The following is a 20,825-nucleotide window of genomic DNA, read 5'->3' as shown; positions in this document are numbered from 1 at the left end:
CTTGGACCCTACAGCAGTGAGAGTTTTCAAAATTTAGAGAGAGGCAAATAATTGCACTTGCATGCATGATGACCATTCATTAAAAGCTATTGATATCTAGACAAACCTATCTGGAATCCTCAAACCCAAACGCAAAAACCATCATGGATCAGGCTGCTCAGAGTAGAGGCAATATTCAACTCAAAAAATCTTCCAAGTATGGTGAAATGTAACATTTCCTTTAACTGGAGCCAGCTGTGCCTCTTCGGTGGTAAAAGAAACGTAACTAAAAGATGTTACATTGGGTGGGTTACAATTGACGTTTACAAGTTGTGATATGATACAGTTTCTATGTACAAAACCTATAACTATTCTGTCCAGAGGAACCATGATAGGTATGGAGAATGACAGTGGTTTGCTAGATTATATTGCTGTATGTGTACAAATAAATTCCTCCTCTTTGCAAAACCTTTAGATCACTTTGTAAACTTCAATCAAGAGTTTTGGAAATCGACGTGAAAAACAACTCTCAAATCCTTCTGGATGTGACCCTAATAATTCTTTCATCTCTTGAGTGAGTTCCCTACAGTGATGTGACTTGTTGCGTATGACCCCCAATAGGTCACGAACACTATCAAGCGTATAACGCCTGTAGCAGCCAATGTTGTCAATGAATGCAGCTTGCATCTTTTCATCCCATTTTCCATTCAGTGCCAGTGTTGCGGTACTTTCTAATGCATTTAAGAGTTCTGATTCATTCTCCCTATCTTCCAGTTCCACTCGATCATTAACATCCTGGACAAATGAGAGCCTTCTCTCAGAAGTCCAAAACAGGGGATGGTTCAAAACCTCCTGGGCTTTTGGCCTACAGCATATACAGGGAACACGTTATCACATGAAAAATAATACTAACAGGATGTGTTAGAATATAGGACTCTTTTCAAATTACAAATAAACAAATAATTGAAGGAGCATAAAAAAATCTTTTCAGATTGGAAGTGTAAGACTGTCTTACCTCTTCTCTGGGTCAGGATCCAAGAGACAAGAGAAAAGATCCAGAACTTCTGGTATATTCTCTACCAAGAATAGGTCCTTCCGGTCATTGACAATATTTACATCACGTTCAATATTATCACCAAAAGGGTGCTTACCCTCTGTGGTACAGAAAAATAGAACACAGCCTAAACTAAACACATCTAATGCACGTGTTTGGCATCCACGGAGTAGTTGTTCAGGTGCTTGCCAGCCTGAGCTCCCATAACCTGTTAGCCAGCATCATTAGAAATCACAAGCAAAAAGAGGGGTGGATGAAAGCAGCAACGAGTCTCAAGAAGTGCGATCATTATTCGCATTATTGGATTGACAAAAAAAAAGACAGGCTTACCAGTTGGATGTTGGGTCAAGGAAGACATGTCCCAACGAAGGCAAGTGTGATCATTATTCGCATAATTGGATTGACAAAAAGAAAATTGACATGCTTACCAGTTGGATGTTGGGTCAAGGAAGACATGTCCCAACGAAGACACTTGCTAATGCCCATATCTGAAAGCTTTGCACAGAAAGATTTCTCACTGATAATCGAAACATTCTGAGGCTTTAAGTCCCCAAGTATAATTCCAAGTTCATGCAAATGGGCAAGCCCAGAAATCACATCTCTGCAGAAATAAAGAGTTCTTCAACTTTAGTCCAGTTTCATAGGTAATCTACTTTATTGTTTTAGCTGATTCAAGAGCAGGGACCATCTTAATGACATGAATTCTGATCTGACTGAATTTAGAATGTCCAAAACAAAACAATATCGTAGTGCCGATTAAGCATTTTCTATAAGCCCTTAAAAGAAGTATTCGGAAAAAAATAAAGAAGCACATGCACCATCCAAGGCAAAACCTTAATTCTTTAATTACTGTTCTAGGATGTACAGACCTATGTATGGATTGCTAGAAAACAACAAGGGAATTATTAACTGACCTCATTAATTTTAACAATCGTGCCGAGGGATAGCCATTGGCCTTCCACAATTCAACATTCCTGTTATGTTCTGGAATTGAATGTAGTCGAACCAAATACTCACGCAAGTGGTTGCAAGCTATATCCTTGGATGGTATTTGAGCTTGGAAAGATTTAGAGCTAACATAAATGAAGTCATTCAAACTGCAAGTGATGATCCGAGGCAATAAGGTTCTGGATCTCCTTCAAAGCCACATCATGATGGGTTTGCACCAGGCGTTTCACAGCCACATGACGCCCATCATAAATTCCCTCAAGTACAACCGTACCATAATTTCTTTGTTGGAAACTAACAACTTGCCAATTCTACGACCATCAACATGATCAGTAAAATTCAATAACAAATTCCTTTCATTTCCTTCAACAGGCAAAATTCCATTCGTTTAACCGACCTTACTCTGAAGAGACACATATTTCTGCATTTTCTCATTATTGGAATTATTCCTGTTGTTTCCTGACCTCTGATTTTTCTTCTTTTTTGGCATCCCAGATTGGGTTTGAAGTTCCTCAATAGGTTTATTCAACTTGCCCTGTTTTCTGGATGCTAAATATTTGTAAAAGATGAACCCCATAATCGACAAAACAGCTATTTTGCTATCATTTCAGAAGATGGGCTTATAGCATTCACTGTACCACTGTTTCCAATGAAAGGAGCCAATATCCCAGGGATTTTGGCCTCAGAAGAGGGTGACGCAAGCATAGGTATGCCTCCCACTATTGGGAAGAGCCGGCTGAAATCTAGGAACATGTCCGAAAGGAGGTTTGTTATCTGGAACTGGAAGAAAGGTGGCTCCACCTCCTATATGAGTAATTGCTAGTATATCAAATTCAAACATGCTGTGGTTACGAATTCAGAGGGTAACTGTCTTCATTTGACAAGGCAATTGCCACTCGATCACATCTGTGTCCACATTTGCATTCAGAGACACCCCACCATAAGAACTCTGAATACCCTGACACCGAAATTCAGCCTCAGTATCCGCAAATGCCACATTCCATAAAATCTCAGTGGAGTTTGGAGCATAGTGTTGCAGCACATAATCTGTCCTCGTGATATAAACCAGATGCTTAAAAGTTCTCAAATCAACATCACCAGATTCTACCAATTCTCCAGCATCTTTCGACAACATAACAGCATTCTCTTCAAACGCCTGAACCCTCAAAGTCGAAGCAGCATTATCAAACTTATATGTGCGAATCACTCTCCCCATCTTGGCATTGACAAAAAGCAGTAGTATTTTTCAATCCCAATGTAATTTCTCCATCCTCCGATATATGAGGCGTCATTCTAATATATTCATCTGCACTCAGTGACGGCTTCCACTGCACAAAAATCAGTTACAACAAACTAGGTAACAAAACTATTCGTTCTCCAATAAAACAGCAGACCATCCAGCAAACATACAAATAATTAAATAAATAAAAAACCAATGTCATTATCAATAAAAAATTAAAAAAATTGTTGACTACTGCATCAAAACGAATTAAATATGAGATTTACTTACGGTGTTGGCGGAAATAGAGGGTTGAAAAGCTTGGTGACAGGATTGCTCCGATCAGAGAGGCAAAATTGAGAGAATAGTGGTGATATGATTATTATTAAAAGTAAAAGGAGTATCAAAGAGCGCTTCATCGCTGCATTTGGAAATTTCGAATTGGATTTTTTAGCTCGTGAATTGGGGATTTTTTTAAAGGTTTTTCTGATTTAGGGATTTTTTAAGAAATTATGGTGAGAGAGAAGCAGCTTAATCCGTTATACGCTGCGGCGAGAGTTTAATTATTTAATTTATATATGGTTGGGTACAAGAGTAATTAAGGATGATAATTCAACCACAATTTCATTAATGGATGGGTTTTATTTTTATAATTAACTTATTTAATAAATAATAGATAAAATATAAATATTATTCAACCCAATCTAAAATAAAATCTAAACCCTCCTTAATACTATATATATATATATATATGTATGTATGTATGTATACCTAAAATATTCTTTTATTAAATAAAATGAATATTCAAGATTTAACTGATAGAATATAAATATTTTAATTTCTTATTTTATGAATAACTAATAAGATATAAATATAATAAAAACTTACTCGTAATTATCAAGTGCTACGCTTTAATGGTGGGTGTGATTGATGAGGCTAAGTGACGTGGCAATTAACTGATTTCTAGTCCTGAATCTTGAATGGAACATAAATAATTTTTTTTATTTCGATATATATTTTTATTTATTTTGACATGAAGCTGCATAATAGAAATATCATTTTTTTAATAAAGAAAATCATGTTATTTATCAGGTAACATAATGCACACACAAAAGAGTAATCAATCCAATCTGTAAAGCCGTCACAGCAAAAAGCAGGCATTATTGACTGTACTCTCGTCCAAAATCTTCTAAGCTTCATAGACTTTGCATTCCTGATCAGCTGGGTTTGTCTTGCAGAAGTCCTCCAATGGGTCTCCGCTTCCCGCCGCAGCCACACCTGGCCACTTGCTGGCTACAAGATGAGCTAAATCAACTACCCTTTGGCTGAAAACATAAATCATATCATCATAGTTAGGATACTCTCATCAGTTTATAAAAGAGCCACACACACACACATATATATAAAAGCTTTGAGTTAGTTTAGGATTCTGACCTGTATCCCCATTCATTGTCGTACCAAGCGACAACCTTGATCATATCATCTCCCATGACCATGATCAATGAAGAGTCAATGGTTGAAGAAACATCAGAGCACCGGAAGTCGACAGAGACGAGAGGAACATCACACACGTCCAATACACCCTTCAATGGTCCCTCAGCTGCCTTTCTGAAGGCTGCATTGACATCTTCTGCTGTGATGCCCTTCTTCTCAACATTCACAACAAGGTCAACAACTGAGACATTAGGGGTTGGGACACGGAGTGCAATGCCATTGAGCTTTCCCTTGAGCTGAGGTAGCACGAGAGATACAGCCTTGGCTGCACCGGTGCTTGTTGGGACTATGTTCAATGCGGCAGCCCTGGCTCTTCTCAAGTCTCGGTGTGAAGCATCCAAAAGCCTCTGGATAGCACATAATATAATTCAATGTGATTGTTGAAGTGGCTATGTCATTAATGAAGTAGACTAAATCACTGATTCACTATATCAGCAGAGCATTGAATTCTTAATGGTTTACCTGATCTCCAGTGTAGGAGTGGGTGGTTGTCATTGTTCCCTTGACAATGCCTGCCAAAGTAATCACACAATCACACACATTTCCCTCATATGCATCTAAGCTTTTCAGAACTGATTTTAATTGGATTCGTACCAAATTCCTCATCCATGACTTTCACAAAAGGAGCCAAACAGTTTGTGGTGCAAGAAGCATTGCTGCAAGCAGTGGAATTTTATTCGGCTTCCAATATATCATATGCAATAAAATGAATGATCAAGAATATATAGTAGTGCTTGCTTTTCGTATGCCGGATTCGCTAAAACACAAACCTTACAATGTTGGAAACCTCATGGTCATAATCCTTTTCATTAACACCAACAACATAGGTTGGAATATCAGCACCTTTGGCTGGAGCAGTGATGATAACTTTCTTGGCACCAGCTTGAATATGTTTCCCAGCACCAGGACCATCTACAAAAACTCCTGTTCCCTGCTCAATTCAGTCAGATGATATGATTATCTTACAAAGAGTTGTCACCAAAACTGACAAGTCCATTACAGAGTTCAGAAGGGAGAGAGTTGAGAGCACAGCTTACCTCAATAACAATGTCTATCCCGAGCTCAGCCCAAGGAAGCTTAAGAGGGTCTCTGTTGGAAACAACCTTTATGGGCTTGCCATCAACACTGATGGTCTCGTTGTCCACAATTTTCACCTCTGCCTTGAAAGTTCCAAGCATGGAATCATATTTCAATAGGTGGGAAGCCTGATTGGTGCACAACATTCTTACTCGATTAGTCGATTTCTCATTTAATCAGTGATAATAAGTTAATTCTCCAGAATGGATACCATTAAGATTAATTATAATATTTTTCTTACGTTCTTGACACCACCACTGTCGTTGACAACAATTACATCAAGGGGCAAGTCTTTGCGACCGTGCCAGCATCGCAGGAAGTTCCTGCCAATGCGTCCAAATCCGTTGATAGCCACCTTCAATTTGGATACAGTTTCTGCTCTAACAGGAGTTGATACTGCAACCTGAATTTAGAGAAAAAATCCAGCACCAGATGAATCAAGGTTAGGGTTAGCTGGACATATATCAAGGTCTACTCAAAATACAGAGTTTTATCACTAAAATAAAGCAACCAAACTAGTCAAGCTGCAGCCTAGCTAATATTATCAACATGCCTCCTTTACAGAAGAGTTTTCAAGTTCAAATTTCCCACCCCAAGCTATCAAGCTATCAAATGTAATATGATTAAACTTTCATGCAAAACTATACAATTATGCTGAAGAATTGTCAGATGGAAAAACATAGTGCTAAAGCAAAATATAATTATGCTAACCTTGGGAGCAAGTTGGGAAGCCACCATATCAAAGAAGGATCCCTCACTAGCGTTCTTTGCATAGGTTACACATGAACTGGCTCGAAGACCAGAAAACTCAGCCACTTCTAGCCTCTGCATATCCAAGTAAACTTCAAAATATCACACACAAGACAGAAACATAGAGCACCTACAATAGGGTGCCTTGTGTGTATAATGCATAGAGAGAGAGAGAGAGACCTTTGAGGAGCATTGAGTAGGGAAAGAGTGGTTGGTCTTGGAGGGAAGTCTGGTGTTGGCTGGGATTCTTGACGGAGCAAGAGCTGCGTGGGTGGCCATGGCTGCAACTATAAAGCTAGAGAGAGCAACTTCCTGACTATAAATACAGTTCAATTCGTTTCATTAGTCACTCTCATTTTACATTTCCTTCATAATTTTCCAAATCTTTTAAAGTATGGTGGCAACTAAGTTAAAAGAACGTGTGGTGGTAAGAATTGTGCATGGGAATGTATGGGATAAGATGATGTTTGAGCTTGTAATATGAGAATCTGAACCACGGATTGTGCACCCTTTTGTATTTTCCCGAACGCCCTCTTCATGGCTCTAAAATCATCGGCCCCTTAACTGCCACTAATTTGCTGAGTGAGATACGCAGTTTTTGTACCTCGTGGCCCACATGAAGAGGAGAAACGACCCACAGTCAGTAGATTTCTCCTCTTTATTTTTCTGGCTAATAGGGAAAGCCATTGTACATGGTGGAGATCACTGGAAAATACAAAATATCAAGTCAAATATTCAGGTCAGGAAGGAAGAACATGTGCATCAATGTCTCGAATAAAGAATCGCATTTGGTAGTTTTCCGAGGAAGGAATTAGTCCATGCAATATTTTCAGGAAAAAAAAAATACAAGAAAAGGAAAACTACAACAAGAAGAAACAATCCGTACTTCCACCTCCCAAATCATTTGTTACTATATGAAGCACTCGTTAATTAGTGGCATAGAGCCCTAACGTCCTGGAAGTAAACAGAACACATCATTTTGTATTGTGGGAGAACTATCAAAACAAATGGCAATGCCAGCTTGTGACAAGAGGAGAGGACCGCGCGCGGAAGGCACAGCAGGGTGCAGATTACTCAAACATCTCTTCTTATAGTTGTTAAACTTGAAAATTCAGAACTATAGCTTAACTCGAAATAGGTTTCTAGTTGCACTGAATAATAAATTTAGACCGGTGAAGTTTTTCGTGACCTGATTGACTAAGACTAAGAAAAAAAAACTGACATTATTTTGATATCATACATGATTAACCCAAATTCACCTGATGATCCCGTTAATTCAAGACTTTTAATCTACGAATCATGTCTAACAACTATATATACTCTTTCTCTTCACATGTCATCCTCCGACACACGGCATGAATCCTATTTCAAGCAACTACAGCAAGGAAGAACATCACTAGCAATATTGCGGAGTACAGGAAAGCATAAATTCGATAAACTATATCGAATCTTGAACAATTAAAATCACAAAACGACAGATATTAGTTTAGTGGATTTGTTTGAAATGATAACCTCTGCCTAGTTTCTTGACTCTTTCAACGCATTTTCTAACCACATATGATGCATCAAGTCTCCAGAGATTGATGAAAAATACTGTATGCAAGAAGCCAATTTTTATAGTATTCTTTTTATATGCAAAACTTTGAAGGTTATTTCATTGTAGAGCCATGACAATGGTTCGATCCATCCCATTAATGTTTTTTGACTCAGCCGGCTCATGTCAAGGGGTCCAAGTGACGGAATTTCAGATGACAAAGCCAATATTTTCAGCCTCATGTAATAACAACAAAAGGTATATGACAAATTTCATTACACATTAAAACCGCGTTGTTGTTGGCAAATCTTAAGCATAAATCTACGACCATTGCGCGCCTTCCATTTCCATGATTGGTCATCAGTTCCATAAATTTGGCCGAGAAATATTTCTAGTTTGCCCATTTCCTACCAAGTGCTTGGAGCCTTGGAGTTTGAACGGAGTGCAATTTGGCTAGCAACCATGGCTGCTGGTTCTTACGGAGACAAGACCTTGCAAAACACACCTACATGGGCTGTAGCGGCAGTTTGTGCAGTGTTTGTGGTCTTATCTGTTCTAATAGAACATGGGATTCAGTCGTTAGGAAAGGTGAGTGATTCTTACATCGGCTTAAAATCTGTGCTCAGCTCTATATTTTAATTTGTTCTCACTTCCCCTGTGCTTTGATGCACACTACAGTGGTTTCAAAAACGCCATAAGAAGGCCATGAGTGAAGCTTTGGAGAAAATTAAAGCTGGTAAGTCTTTTTAATCCCTGCTAGAAACAACATTTTTGGTGACGAGTGCTTAGCTGCGTCTATAATTATTAAAAATTACACCTTGCTGGGTTCTTTAGTTTAATTTGACGAATATGTTTGTCACTACAGAATTAATGCTACTGGGCTTCATATCGTTGCTAATTACTGTGGGTACAAGCGCTATCTTAAAGATATGCATCCCTGAGAAATACGAAAATGTCATGCTTCCCTGCAAGTATGATTACGTTGGGGACAACTATAAAGATAAAAATGGTGGTAAAGGAGGTGACGGCAATGATGGAGGTGATCATAAGAGGAAACTATTTTCATTTGCCGGAAATGTAGCAATTCACAGAGTTTTAGCGGCAGCTGGCGGCGGCGGCGGCGGCTATTGCTCCAAGGTGATTAATTAACAAAGCTAACTTCTTGTAATTGATAAGAATTAACGAATATGGAGAAGGTGGAAATATGATAAATCCCTTTTTTTCTCTTTATTTGGTTGCAGGGTAAAGTTTCATTGATTTCGCAAACAGGAGTGCACCAATTGCACATATTTCTATTTGTTCTTGCCATTTTTCATGTTCTTTACAGTGTCGTTACTATGGCACTGGGGCAAGCAAAAGTAAGTTTCAATTCCATAATTAATTAGCTCTCTCTATGCATTTATATATACATACACAACACAATGCTACTCAGCTAGGCTTCGTACTATTATTTATTTAAATAATTAAAATAATATCTTTTTTTAAAATATAATCATACTAAATTTTGACTGGATCAAAAATTCATTCACTTAATTAATCATATTTGATTAAGTCAACTCTTACCTGTTTAATTTAAAATTTAATCCAGGCAAGGTTTCTGATCGACTAAACATTGTAATGATATGCTGAATTAGACTGAATTTAATAATATTATGTGTATAAGCTATAGTTCTTAAAATTCTAGTAATGCATCTAGAATTCATTCATGGTAGACGTCTCTGAAGAATTTGTTAACTGGGGTTGTTGAACAGATGAAGAAATGGAAGGCTTGGGAACTGGAGACTTCTTCAATAGAGTACCAGTTTACAAACGGTAATATTTTTTACATTTTCTTTTTGTAAGTAGTTTTTATGATGTCCTCTGCATTTTTTTTCACACAGTATAATTTATATTGATTAATTACATCGTGGAATTCTAAGCTTTGATTACCTTTAGACGAAAGAATAATATTTAATTACTTTTCAAAAAAAAAAAAGATAGTGAAGATAGAATGAACATGTCTCCTTGTTTATTTTAAAAATATAGAAACTCAATTTAAAATTATTTAAAAAATCTATTTATTTTATATATTTATTTCCATCACTTTAATCAAATACATTTGTCCTTTTGTTTTATTTGTTCTAATTAAGACACTAATCAAATATAAATGGTATAGTATAATAGAATTAATTCACACTTAAAGTCAATAATTTTATATTAATTGATTATATACACATGCACAATAAGATTTGTTTATTTTTAGATATTTAAATCTTAAAATACTTTACATGTAACGTATAATTCATGACATATATAGCCATTAATAATAATAATAATAACATGCGTTACATTCTGCAGCATCAAAACCATGATTTAAGGATTTGCATGCCTTTATGATTTAAGTGATTTTTAAAATACTTTTCAAAATCATTTTTGAGGATGTTAAAAATCTAAAAAAATCAATTTAAGAAAATAACAATTTCAACCCCCCCCCCCCCCCCAAAAAAAAAAAAAACACAATAAATAACAAATGTGAATGTGTCATTGGATCTGTTGCGAGCCCACATTTAATGATTAATGGGCCTTCTTATCAATTTTTCAGATCCAACAAGATTCAGACTTGCTCGCCAGACCTCTTTCGTGAGGCGTCACTCTGGCATCTCCACAGCTCCAGGAATCAAATGGATTGTAAGCTTATTAATTTATGCCATTTATGTTCTCTATTACTCCAACTTAAAAACCAGCTATGCAGAAATCTAGATCCTGACCAGGCCAAACTATATCCAACAAGCTGGCTCTTTACCGGGGTGGTCCGTATTCATTTTAACGTTGTTTATTTGGCAGGTTGCGTTCTTCAGGCAATTCACTGGTTCAGTAACGAAGGTGGATTACATGACTATGCGACATGGATTTATTAACGTAAGTTGTCGTCTTCATCTTGATTATAGTTTTGAAGGCTAAATATGTTTCTAGTCTAGTTAGTGGATTGCTGATATATAGCATTGCAGGCGCATTTTGCTCCAAATAGCAAGTTTGATTTCCACAGGTACATCAAAAGATGCATGGAAGATGACTTCAAGGTGGTTGTGGGCATTAGGTATCTTATTCGAAACATATTTAGTGCTTAAGCTCAAAGCAATGGATTGAGATTACTGCTGTTTTACTGTATATAGCTTGGCCTCGATGTTAACAGTCCATTTATTATGATTTTACAGCATGCCACTGTGGGTTTTTGCCATCCTCTTTTTGCTGTTGAATGTCTACAGTGAGCCTCTTTTACTCTCTCATATGATCTGTTTACGAACTTGATGGTATTGATTGGTCATAATTTGGCTCTTTAACGGTGCAGGATGGTACACGCTCACCTGGTTGACAGTTGTGCCTCTAGTTGTAAGAAATGCACATAAATATTCATTAAATTCTTTCCTACAAAAACAAAATCTGTTCGTTGTATCTATCTTCTTGATTATATGCCCTCAATGTGCAGATACTTCTTTTGGTGGGTACTAAACTTGAACTAGTTATCATGGAAATGGCTCAAGATATCCAAGACAGAAGTCATGTTGTTAGAGGAGTTCCAGTGGTTCAGCCTAACAACAAGTTCTTCTGGTTTAATCGACCCCATTGGATTCTCCTCTTGATACATTACACACTGTTCCAGGTATACATATGCATCGCCATTGCTGATCAGATTCTAAACTCGATAATTACCAACTAATTACTCAAAATATATGGAATGTTTACGTACTAACTACTAATGCTGATCCATTTTTACAGAATGCGTTTCAAATGGCATTTTTCTTGTGGACATGGGTAAGAACATTTTGAGGGCTCGAATACTTTGAATTATTTGATTTTTTCCTTCAATTCACTAAGGAGTCGATTTGCTTGGCTTGTGATGGCAGTATGAATTCGGGATCAGATCTTGTTTCCATGAAAACCTGGCCGTGATTTTGACAAGGGTTTTCCTTGGATTGATCCTTCAGTTCGTGTGTAGCTATATAACATTCCCTCTCTATTCATTGGTTACACAGGTAAGCAATTCTCAAATGTACATATATAAAAAGTATAGAAACATGTTTGATCAAGGACGCAAGAACATGACTCTCTCAATTGTCTTTGTTTCATTCAATTTATGAACCTTAACTTTAAAAATTAAATTGATGGTTTAGATAAATTTTTAATTAAATATGCATAATTTCTATTAATTATTCTCTTTCAGATACATGAATTACCAATATTGGTCCAGTTGCCTAAAATCATTCAATTTATAAACTGTAACCCTAAAAATTAAATTGAGGATTTTGATAAATTTTCAATTAAACATGCATAATTAGGTTATAGATCATGATAAAAATATTTTATAAACCCTTATATTATCGAATTAATAGCTTAAAACCATTATTCAAAGTATCGATAAAAAAAAAATTGTTACCTATGTTCTTGAGTTATAGGTGAGCAAAATGAATCTACACAACATAATAACACCTGAGATTGAGAAAGTTAGATTTAAACTTTTTAGTGCAAGTTAAATTGCAATAAAAAAAAAACATAAATCCTAAATTAATTACTTTAATTATTGAAGAAAAAAGTGTAAAACCCAACCCGTTTACAAAGAGAAGGGGTAAATTAGGATGTTCGGTGCTGATAATGATGAATCTAGTGCGATGCTGCCATGAGTCTGTGTTTTTGATGGTTTACAGAGAAAGATTGAAACACTTAAGATAAAGGATAAGAAAATAAAAAAAATTAGGAATGTTGAAGACAAATGAGAAGAAGATAAAAAGTTTGGAAAAAAAAAATCAAATCGATGAAGAGAGGGTGATTTTTCTACAGTTATGAATATTATTAGGGATGAAGGAGACTAGAAGTTAATTAATTTTCAGCTGTTGATTTTGTTGTTCTCTATTTACGTTTCTAAGGGTGTGGGGGGAGAGTACTGCAAGTGTAGAATTAGCAATGGTAGCGAAATTAAACGGTTGAAATTTTATCATATTAAAAGTAATCAATAGTTTATATAATTTTAGTTTTATATTAAAAGTTAAATAATTATTTTTTTAATTAGCAACAGATAATTCGTTGCAAACTTTATATTGTTTTTAGCAATGGATTTTCCGTTGTTAAAATCTGTTGCTAATATTAAAAAAAAAAGTGTAATTTGTTGAAAATCTATTACTGAATTTAGCAATAAAATTATCCATAAATTCAGATGGTAATAACCCTTGTTTTTAGCAGGTGAAAGCAACTATTTCAACTAATTAAAGAACTCTTAACAAATTTGAATTACTCAACTTAAATTTCTATTCGTTTTGAACAGATGGGTTCTCACATGAAGAAAGCAATATTTGAGGAACAAACAGCAAGAGCACTTAGAAAATGGCAAAAGGCAGCAAAGCTAAGAAAGAAATCAAGACAATCAGGAGGTGATCAAGGTGGTTCTAGTCCAGGGTTCATGGGTCAAGGTGGTTCCAGTCCAGGGTTCATGAGTGTTGATTCCACTCCAAGCCGAGGTACATCGCCTATACATTTGCTTCACAAGTACAGGCCCAGTCAACCGGATGTCGAAAGTGTCATTAGTTCGGCGATGTCCTACGCATCCGATACTGAGCTCTCGGAGCTTGATGCTTCCCCTCATGATAGGCGCGAGTCAAGAAAACAAGATCACCATCAAGAACAAAGTGAAGCCCATAGTGCTGACTTTTCTTTTGTCAAACTTTGATGGATGCCTCTCCTTTTCCCTTTATGAACCCTTGTTGTTTGTATAGTTAACATTAAGTCCACTTTATTATTATTGTCCCCCGATTTTTGATCTATCTAATCTGTAAATCGACTCCTGCTGAATTAACCATAGATGTGAAACATTGCAGGGGGGGGGAAATAATGGAGAGATAGATTTGTGTATCAAGTTAAACAGAAGATCGTCAATAACATGCCAATTTAGTGAGAAATCAAGAGTACCGATTAATTATTCATGCAATTTAATTTTTCATTCATGCAGTCATCACAGTACTTGGCAGGAAACTTGAAAAAACAATAGTTATAAGAATCAACTTGGAGCTGGTAAATCTGACGTAAAGTTTTGGTTGTATGCAGATGGGCAGAAAATCTGACAAGGGATTAGTGAGACAGTGGATGAATATAGTATCCAGAAAATCAAAGGAGCAGGAGCCCACCAGGTTAAATAAATAATTAGAATGCTTATCATGAAAGCATTTGCAATTAAACAATGGGAACCATCTTGGGCAGAAATCTCAGTCATAGTGAATAAAAATGCACGCATAGATTAGTTTAATGATGGTTAATTAATTGCCTTAATTAGGTAGCACAGCTCAATTAGGCTAAGCGTCTAAGTCAAAATGCTTACATATACATATACATATAATTATGATTTTACATGATTACAAGAAGCTTCCCTTTTCTAGAGGGATGAGGCTGATTCATAATTTTAGCATCATTTGGCCCTTCTCTTCCTTGATGGAAAAAAAAAAAAGGGAAAAAAATAATCAAACAAACATATTATTTTGTACACTGCCATATTAATCTGCATCAGGAGAAAGAGTTTCAAGGTCAAGCATTTTCCATGTAAAAATATAAAATATGATCATATAATTTTAATTATTTCTAAGATTTCATGGGGTTTTTTTATAAAAGCATATTAAGATTTTGTTTAATAACATGTTTGGTTAGATAATAAAAACAAACACATAAAATAAATTAAAACAATCCTAGAATAATTTTTTGTATTCTTAAAATAGAAAGTGCAAGGAACATATCTTTTATCTTTTATTATTATCTTTATTTTTTTTATTTCAAAATAATAATCAAATACTATAAAAAAAAATTATTAAATTTTTAGTTGTATATAACATCTAACATATAAGTGTTTGACTTTTAAGCAATTACGACATATTTATCTCTAAAAACTATATATTGTATCTTATTTTTAGTAAGAAAACATTAGGTATATGGCTAATGTAAATCCCATATTACCAATCTTGATATTTGATGCAAAAATCTTCATTTTGAAGTTCTATAATGTTTTGAAATTATTTTTTGATATATTTGTTTTATATATGCCTCAAATATACACGTATAATACATATATTTTCATTAAAATTATATTATATGCTATTAATGTTGAATATAGTAGATATATATTTTCTATCTTTTTTATTAATTGCACTTCCAATACACTTTTAATCCAAAGCCTATACATTGTGCTCAAACATTTTTTTTCTTATAGTTCTTCTCAAATACTTATTCTTTTATCATCATCGTCTAACAAACTATCAAAATAAAAGGAGTTTATTAAAAAAAAATAGAATATTAAAAAAACACTGAATATATTTAATTATTCATTAAATAGATTATCATAACAATTGATACAATACTAACGCATCTATGGGATTGATAGAGACCAGAAGCTTCCTAATTTTGGTAAAATAAACCAAAAAAAAAAAAGGGAAAAACATTAACGAAATTTTGTAAAAACAAGAAGGAAAAAATGTAAATTGTTACTGTAAATTAGGGGTTTTTAATGACCCAAAGTGCAAATACAGTATTTATTAAAATCAAACCGTTGCCCGAAAAACAGTATTGAAATAAATAAATAACAAAAACGCATTTTTCAGTCTCAAAGTGTAGTCCAATCCAGTCTTTTTCCTTAAAACCAATTCTCCCCCTCCTCCTGCTCATCCAAGTTTCTCTCGCTCTCTCTGATTGATGACCGCTTTGAACCCATTTTTACTTCACTAAACCACTGTAGAATACAAAGAAATGCAGCAGTTTTCAATTTTTTTTTCTTGCACATAGATTTACATAAGGTGTTTAGTCACAGGGTTTGGAGGGTAGTTGGATTTAATTGAAAATTTTGAACTTTTTTTATTTTTTATTTTCTAAATAATGGCTAGGCGACATGGATGGCAACTCCCTGTTCATACTTTTCAGGTGCATTTCTTTCTTTCTTTTTGCTTGTTTTTTTTTTCCCCAGATTATGAGTAAAAATTTAGGCTTTATTTGGAAATTTTTTCTTTTTTGCATTAAATTACTGTAGTGGGATAATTTTGCTGTAATACGAGAGAAACCCAATAAAAATTTGTGTTTGTTTCTATTTTGTAGTGTCCAAATTTGAAGGTAATATTTTTATTAGTAATGGCTTGGTTTATGAGATAAATGGGTTGTTGAAGTTTGGATTTTTGAGCCAAGTGTGGTTGAGATGGCTTGATGTGACCTCGCGTTACCGTAATTTGCATAATCTTGTTCCACTCACGTTGCTCATTTTCTAAGAAAAGCAAGGTGAATCAAGCCAGGGAGGGAGGGACCTACCTGTGTTGTTGTGGTAAGAAAACAAAGTTAAATGTTAATGGTTGAAGATCGTATGAGGGGATATTGATTAGTAGTGTTTTGCAAAATGTTGATGGTATAGATCGTTTATGCATGATGGTGTTTGGTCAAATGAGTTTTGAGGTCTTTGGTTCTGTATATTGGGGAGGTTTGTGAACAAGCGTTGTTGTTTATTGTTAAATTAAAGTACTGATGTTGAAAGTTTCTGGTGCACAGATTGTGGCTATTACAGTTTTCTTCGTGCTATCTGTTGCATTCTATGCCTTTTTCGCTCCCTTTCTTGGGAAGGTCATTTATGAATATGTGGCTATTGGTGTTTATTCTGTATTGGTAAGCACAATGATGCTCTTCCCTGCCATTTCTTTTTTTTTTTTTTAGTGATTGATTTCTTGTTTTGGGGTGTTTTTGTTGCCTTATTGCATTTTCCCTCTTTTCTGATTTTCTCAGGCGCTCTCCGTATTTATTCTTTATGTACGATGCACTGCAATTGATCCGGCCGATCCTGGAATTCTACTAGAAGCTGATGAGACAGCAGGCCATAAATCAGAAAATGACACAGATCTGCCTGGTTAGTCTACTTTCCATGCAGTTCTCTAACTAGAAAATCGATGAATTGCAGATTTAGATTGGAGTCAACATTTATTGGTGATGTATAATATGGATAGTGAAAACACTGTAGTAGCAGCATGTGCCTCTCGGACCCTCAGAAAGGAAACTTGAAGCATTCTGGAACTTTGTCTAGAAATGATGATGATCATGCTATTGTAGTGTCTAAAGTCAAACTGAGTTTCTTAAGTGTTTTTGGTTTGTATCAGTTTTTCTCAGTTGAATGACAGATGTAGGTGGGCAATTGCTCAACCTTTTTATTGAAATGAACATATTGTCTATTGTGGAGTTATGAAACTTCTGTTGAGGATATAAGCTTTTTTGTAATATTTTTCCTTTTTTTACAACAAAATTATAAAAGCTTCATGGTCTTTCATCAGGAAACTCTGCTGAAGAACCTAGCAAGATAAGGTTAAAAAATGGAGGGAAATCCTATAAATACGGTTCAAGTTGGTGTTCAAGACTTGGAGGTTTCTTTTGCTGTTTTCTTGTGAAACAAGATTGCCGTAAAGATGAAGATATTCTACAGGAAGAATCTGGAGAGGATGCTTTGTTCTGTACACTGTGCAATGCTGAGGTGCAGGTTTATTCCATAAGGTTTTATTTTGATTGCCTGGGATAGAGTTCCTTTTTATGTGGAATCCCCTGCCCACAAACCATGCACACACAAAAATGAAGGGAAGGGAAAAATAAGGGTAAAAGGTAGAAGGAAAGATAAAAAAGGGGAAACAGAAAGTCAACCAATCAAGGAAGTCTTGGTTATCAATTGAGTTAGTTACCGATAGTTGAACAATCATTACCATAATGGCAGGGAAGAATTACATTCTGTAGGAGAGCGTGTGTTCATTTTCCCTCCACACTTTTCTTTTCGAATAAAGCTCACATATTATATCATGTTTGCTGAATTTTTTTTCCCAGGTACGCAAATTCAGCAAACATTGCAGAAGTTGTGACAAATGTGTTGATGGATTTGATCATCACTGTCGTGTGAGTTTTAGATGTTTATCCTTGTTGTTTCCTACCCCTTCCGCAATATTGGGCTTTATGAAATATCTGTTCTATGATGCAGTGGTTGAACAATTGTGTAGGGAGGAAAAACTACATCACATTTGTTTCCCTTATGGCAACAAGCCTTGTCTGGGTAAAATTTCCGAGTTTGTTATTTGTTTCATAATTCTCTTGCATCATAATTCTCTTGCATCAGATACCTTCACCAGATCCAAACAAAATATGCTTTCTCATCTTTGTTTACCTTTGTGTCTGTCTGTCAGCTTGTTGTTGAATTCGGAGTTGGTGTTGCTGTCCTTGTTCGATGCTTTGTAGATAGAAAGGCCATGGATCATCAAATAGTGGAGAAACTTGGCATTGGATTCTCACGCCCCCCTTTTGCAACAGTAGTGGTATGCTTCCCAATTTCTCTGTTGATTTATACAAGATGTCTACATAAACATAGTATTTTGATTATGTTTATTGGAAAGGTACTTCAAATTTTATAAACAAGCATTGTCTGGTTGTTGTTACTTGTGTGATCAACATATTAGGTTAGAGACAAATGTGCATTTCTTATTGTTATTATTTATAACAGGACACAGATTGCAGAAAATTATCATCGGTGTGGGTTTTGTTGAAGAAATGATAAATTGGTCCTTACAGATGCTAAGTTCATACTGCTACTCTAGTATATTACGCATGAAAACTTTACAAAGATCTTAATTGTGGAATTTTTGTTTTGGTAAAATTGAGTTGTTTTTTTGTTGTTTTGCACATTTCTGTAGATACATGTATGATTTGGATGGGACTGGAGTATGCTGTGGCTTTTACCACAATAAAGTTTCTCTTTGTTAATGCTATATTATTGTATTCTATAATGTTAACTTAACAATGGATCCAGGCCCTGTGCACATTCCTATCTTTGCTTGCCACTGTGCCTCTGGGGGAACTATTTTTTTTCCACTTGATTCTGATTCGAAAGGTGCGTTCATAAATTGCCTTGCCTCCTCTCTTACCATGTTTGCCTCCACTGTAATATGCAATTGGTGATATTTTTTTATTGTTGCAGGGTATCACAACATATGAGTATGTAGTTGCCATGAGAACTCAGAGTGAACCACCTGGACCATCTGTAGATGGAGGAGAGCAGCAAAGTCTGCCATCTTCACCAACCAGTTCAGCTGTTACTGCAGTGAGCGGAAGAAGCTCTATAGGAATGAGTTTGCAATTTAAAGGTGCTTGGTGTACCCCTCCAAGAATCTTCATGGACCACCAGGTACCACTTCCATCCAAATGAAGTTACTGTGAAAAGTTGGTGTTGCCTATGTTGGACTTAAGACTTAAGCATAGCTTGATTCTTCTCTTTTCTCGTAACTACTGCGTGAAATTATGACTGCAAGAATTGTCTTTGAAAAGGAAGATTTCAACTACAATTAGTATTCATTATTTTATTCCATTATTGAAGAACTTAAAACAGAATAAGGGCAGAATTTGCTTCTTTTTTTGTTACAGTTTGCTATGTGCACTGCTTGTAGTAATTATATCCCTTGGTATTTTGTGTTCCCTTCTCATAACCTTTAACAATGAGGTTGGGATTTGATTAGCTTTGGGTTGTCAATGAGCAGGATGAAATTATTCCACATTTGGAGAGAGGACGCTTACCATCCACAGTTGATCCAGATGCAATACAGGAAGCTGACAAAGCCAAAAAGTTACCACAGCGTCCAGTTCGAATCAGTGCATGGAAACTTGCTAAATTGGATTCCAGTGAGGCTATTAAAGCAGCTGCAAAGGCTAGAGCATCATCATCTGTGCTACGTCCCATAGGTTCTCGATATAACCCATATGATGCTGATCATTTGTCCAGTAGCAATTTTAGTGGAAGGAGCAGTCCGATCAGTACTGATCAAGGGTTTCAAAATAAAAATGCTAGAGCAGTGATGCCAGGTCTATCTCCTTCCATGACTAACTCATATCCAGCCAGCAATGCTAGTCATGCTAGCAGGGATGACATTGGATCATGGCATCAGAGTCTTGGCAATTTTAGCAGTGCTAATGTCTCCAATCTTGCCACTTCTCCAATACAGCGGCAAACTTCAAACAGAGACCACTTCAACCCCATTTATCAAACCTCAGCAGATGAATCTCCTTGGTCAGCAAGACAAAGTGAAGTAGATGGGAATCCTTCTCATGAGAATGCTGCCCAAATTCCCATGAGAAGAAACTTAGGTGCAGCAGAGAATATGAGAACAACTGTTTACTGGGATCCAGAAGCTGGACGCTTTGTCTCTTCTACAAGAGGTGCTGGTTCTTCATCCCAGGTTCGGGGAACAGAGCTTTTGTACACAGATCAATCTATATTTTTTGGTGGTCCCCTTGTCAATGAGCAGCTAAGCAGAGGGAGGACTGGTAGTTCACTGACTCTGAGCCAGGATAGAGGATCTACCTCGAGTCATTTTCAGCAGGGCAGATCACAGAGGGGCGGCCAACTTCCTGTGTTTGTCCCAAGCGATTCCCAACAAAACCTGTATTCATCTAGGTCTCCTTAGAGCACTAAAATGAGAGAACAGTGATTTGTTTTTCCAGATGCATAGAATTAGGTTCTTTACAATAACTTTCCCACTTTCCTTTCCTGTGCAGTATTTTTGATACTCTGCTCTCGCTAACCTCCATAATTAATGCAATCGCCGAAGGACATAGGGTTTACAGCAACATAAATTGATTGCTGATAACTTGTGTCTACTCTATGATTATTTATAATGGCATTCGCAAGTTTTTGTCTTGACTGAATGGGTGGATAATGATCAAGCATTCCTGCTTTGGATGTAAATGGGCAAGGCCAAGGCTAATGG

General features: G+C 36.0%; 3 protein-coding genes and 1 pseudogene across 3 annotated transcripts; 2 read left to right on the top strand and 2 right to left on the bottom strand.

The window, feature by feature from the left end:
- Nucleotides 1–174: 174 nt before the first annotated feature.
- LOC133692755 (serine/threonine-protein kinase/endoribonuclease IRE1b-like) lies at nucleotides 175–3,318 on the bottom strand (annotated as a pseudogene).
- A 926-nt stretch (nucleotides 3,319–4,244) lies between these two features.
- Nucleotides 4,245–6,922, bottom strand: LOC133691287 (glyceraldehyde-3-phosphate dehydrogenase B, chloroplastic-like). The gene is made up of 9 exons (XM_062111717.1): nucleotides 6,702–6,922; nucleotides 6,483–6,596; nucleotides 6,013–6,174; nucleotides 5,732–5,899; nucleotides 5,465–5,625; nucleotides 5,289–5,350; nucleotides 5,157–5,206; nucleotides 4,635–5,041; nucleotides 4,245–4,525 (listed from the first exon to the last, which is right to left on the bottom strand). The coding sequence occupies exons 1-9, from the start codon at nucleotides 6,798–6,800 to the stop codon at nucleotides 4,390–4,392; spliced, it is 1,359 nt and encodes a 452-aa protein (XP_061967701.1). The 5' UTR covers nucleotides 6,801–6,922; the 3' UTR covers nucleotides 4,245–4,389.
- A 1,595-nt stretch (nucleotides 6,923–8,517) lies between these two features.
- LOC133692751 (MLO protein homolog 1-like) lies at nucleotides 8,518–13,982 on the top strand. Its single transcript, XM_062113883.1, has 14 exons — nucleotides 8,518–8,643; nucleotides 8,734–8,791; nucleotides 8,921–9,192; nucleotides 9,297–9,413; nucleotides 9,807–9,867; nucleotides 10,637–10,722; nucleotides 10,879–10,953; nucleotides 11,043–11,131; nucleotides 11,250–11,299; nucleotides 11,384–11,424; nucleotides 11,522–11,695; nucleotides 11,812–11,847; nucleotides 11,940–12,068; nucleotides 13,352–13,982. Exons 1-14 carry the CDS (start codon nucleotides 8,518–8,520, stop codon nucleotides 13,751–13,753), a joined length of 1,716 nt encoding a protein of 571 aa, XP_061969867.1. The 3' UTR covers nucleotides 13,754–13,982.
- Nucleotides 13,983–15,652: 1,670 nt separating this feature from the next.
- On the top strand, nucleotides 15,653–20,733 carry LOC133690591 (protein S-acyltransferase 21-like). The gene is made up of 10 exons (XM_062110815.1): nucleotides 15,653–15,981; nucleotides 16,594–16,707; nucleotides 16,825–16,945; nucleotides 17,364–17,560; nucleotides 17,902–17,970; nucleotides 18,053–18,124; nucleotides 18,255–18,383; nucleotides 18,875–18,955; nucleotides 19,043–19,249; nucleotides 19,599–20,733. The coding sequence occupies exons 1-10, from the start codon at nucleotides 15,937–15,939 to the stop codon at nucleotides 20,520–20,522; spliced, it is 1,959 nt and encodes a 652-aa protein (XP_061966799.1). The 5' UTR covers nucleotides 15,653–15,936; the 3' UTR covers nucleotides 20,523–20,733.
- The last annotated feature ends 92 nt before the right edge of the window (nucleotides 20,734–20,825 follow it).

This window comes from Populus nigra, chromosome 4, assembly GCF_951802175.1.
Source record: "Populus nigra chromosome 4, ddPopNigr1.1, whole genome shotgun sequence".
Classification (NCBI taxonomy): Eukaryota; Viridiplantae; Streptophyta; class Magnoliopsida; order Malpighiales; family Salicaceae; genus Populus; species Populus nigra.
The sequence above is the reverse complement of the archived record's forward strand: the minus strand, read 5'-3'. Positions and strand labels throughout refer to the sequence as shown.

Excerpts from the sequence above, each read along its gene's own strand:
- LOC133691287 (XM_062111717.1), bottom strand. The coding sequence starts at position 6,800 with ATGGCCACCCACGCAGCTCTTGCTCCGTCAAGAATCCCAGCCAACACC. Across the intron at positions 5,900-6,012 it reads ACAGTGGTGGTGTCAAGAAC|GCTTCCCACCTATTGAAATA; the intron begins GTAAGAAAAATA and ends TGCACCAATCAG. Across the intron at positions 5,351-5,464 it reads GAGGTTTCCAACATTGTAAG|CAATGCTTCTTGCACCACAA; the intron begins GTTTGTGTTTTA and ends CACTGCTTGCAG.
- LOC133692751 (XM_062113883.1), top strand. The coding sequence starts at position 8,518 with ATGGCTGCTGGTTCTTACGGAGACAAGACCTTGCAAAACACACCTACA. Across the intron at positions 9,414-9,806 it reads TGGCACTGGGGCAAGCAAAA|ATGAAGAAATGGAAGGCTTG; the intron begins GTAAGTTTCAAT and ends GTTGTTGAACAG. Across the intron at positions 11,696-11,811 it reads TACATTACACACTGTTCCAG|AATGCGTTTCAAATGGCATT; the intron begins GTATACATATGC and ends CCATTTTTACAG.
- LOC133690591 (XM_062110815.1), top strand. The coding sequence starts at position 15,937 with ATGGCTAGGCGACATGGATGGCAACTCCCTGTTCATACTTTTCAG. Across the intron at positions 17,561-17,901 it reads GTACACTGTGCAATGCTGAG|GTACGCAAATTCAGCAAACA; the intron begins GTGCAGGTTTAT and ends TTTTTTTCCCAG. Across the intron at positions 18,384-18,874 it reads CCCCTTTTGCAACAGTAGTG|GCCCTGTGCACATTCCTATC; the intron begins GTATGCTTCCCA and ends CAATGGATCCAG.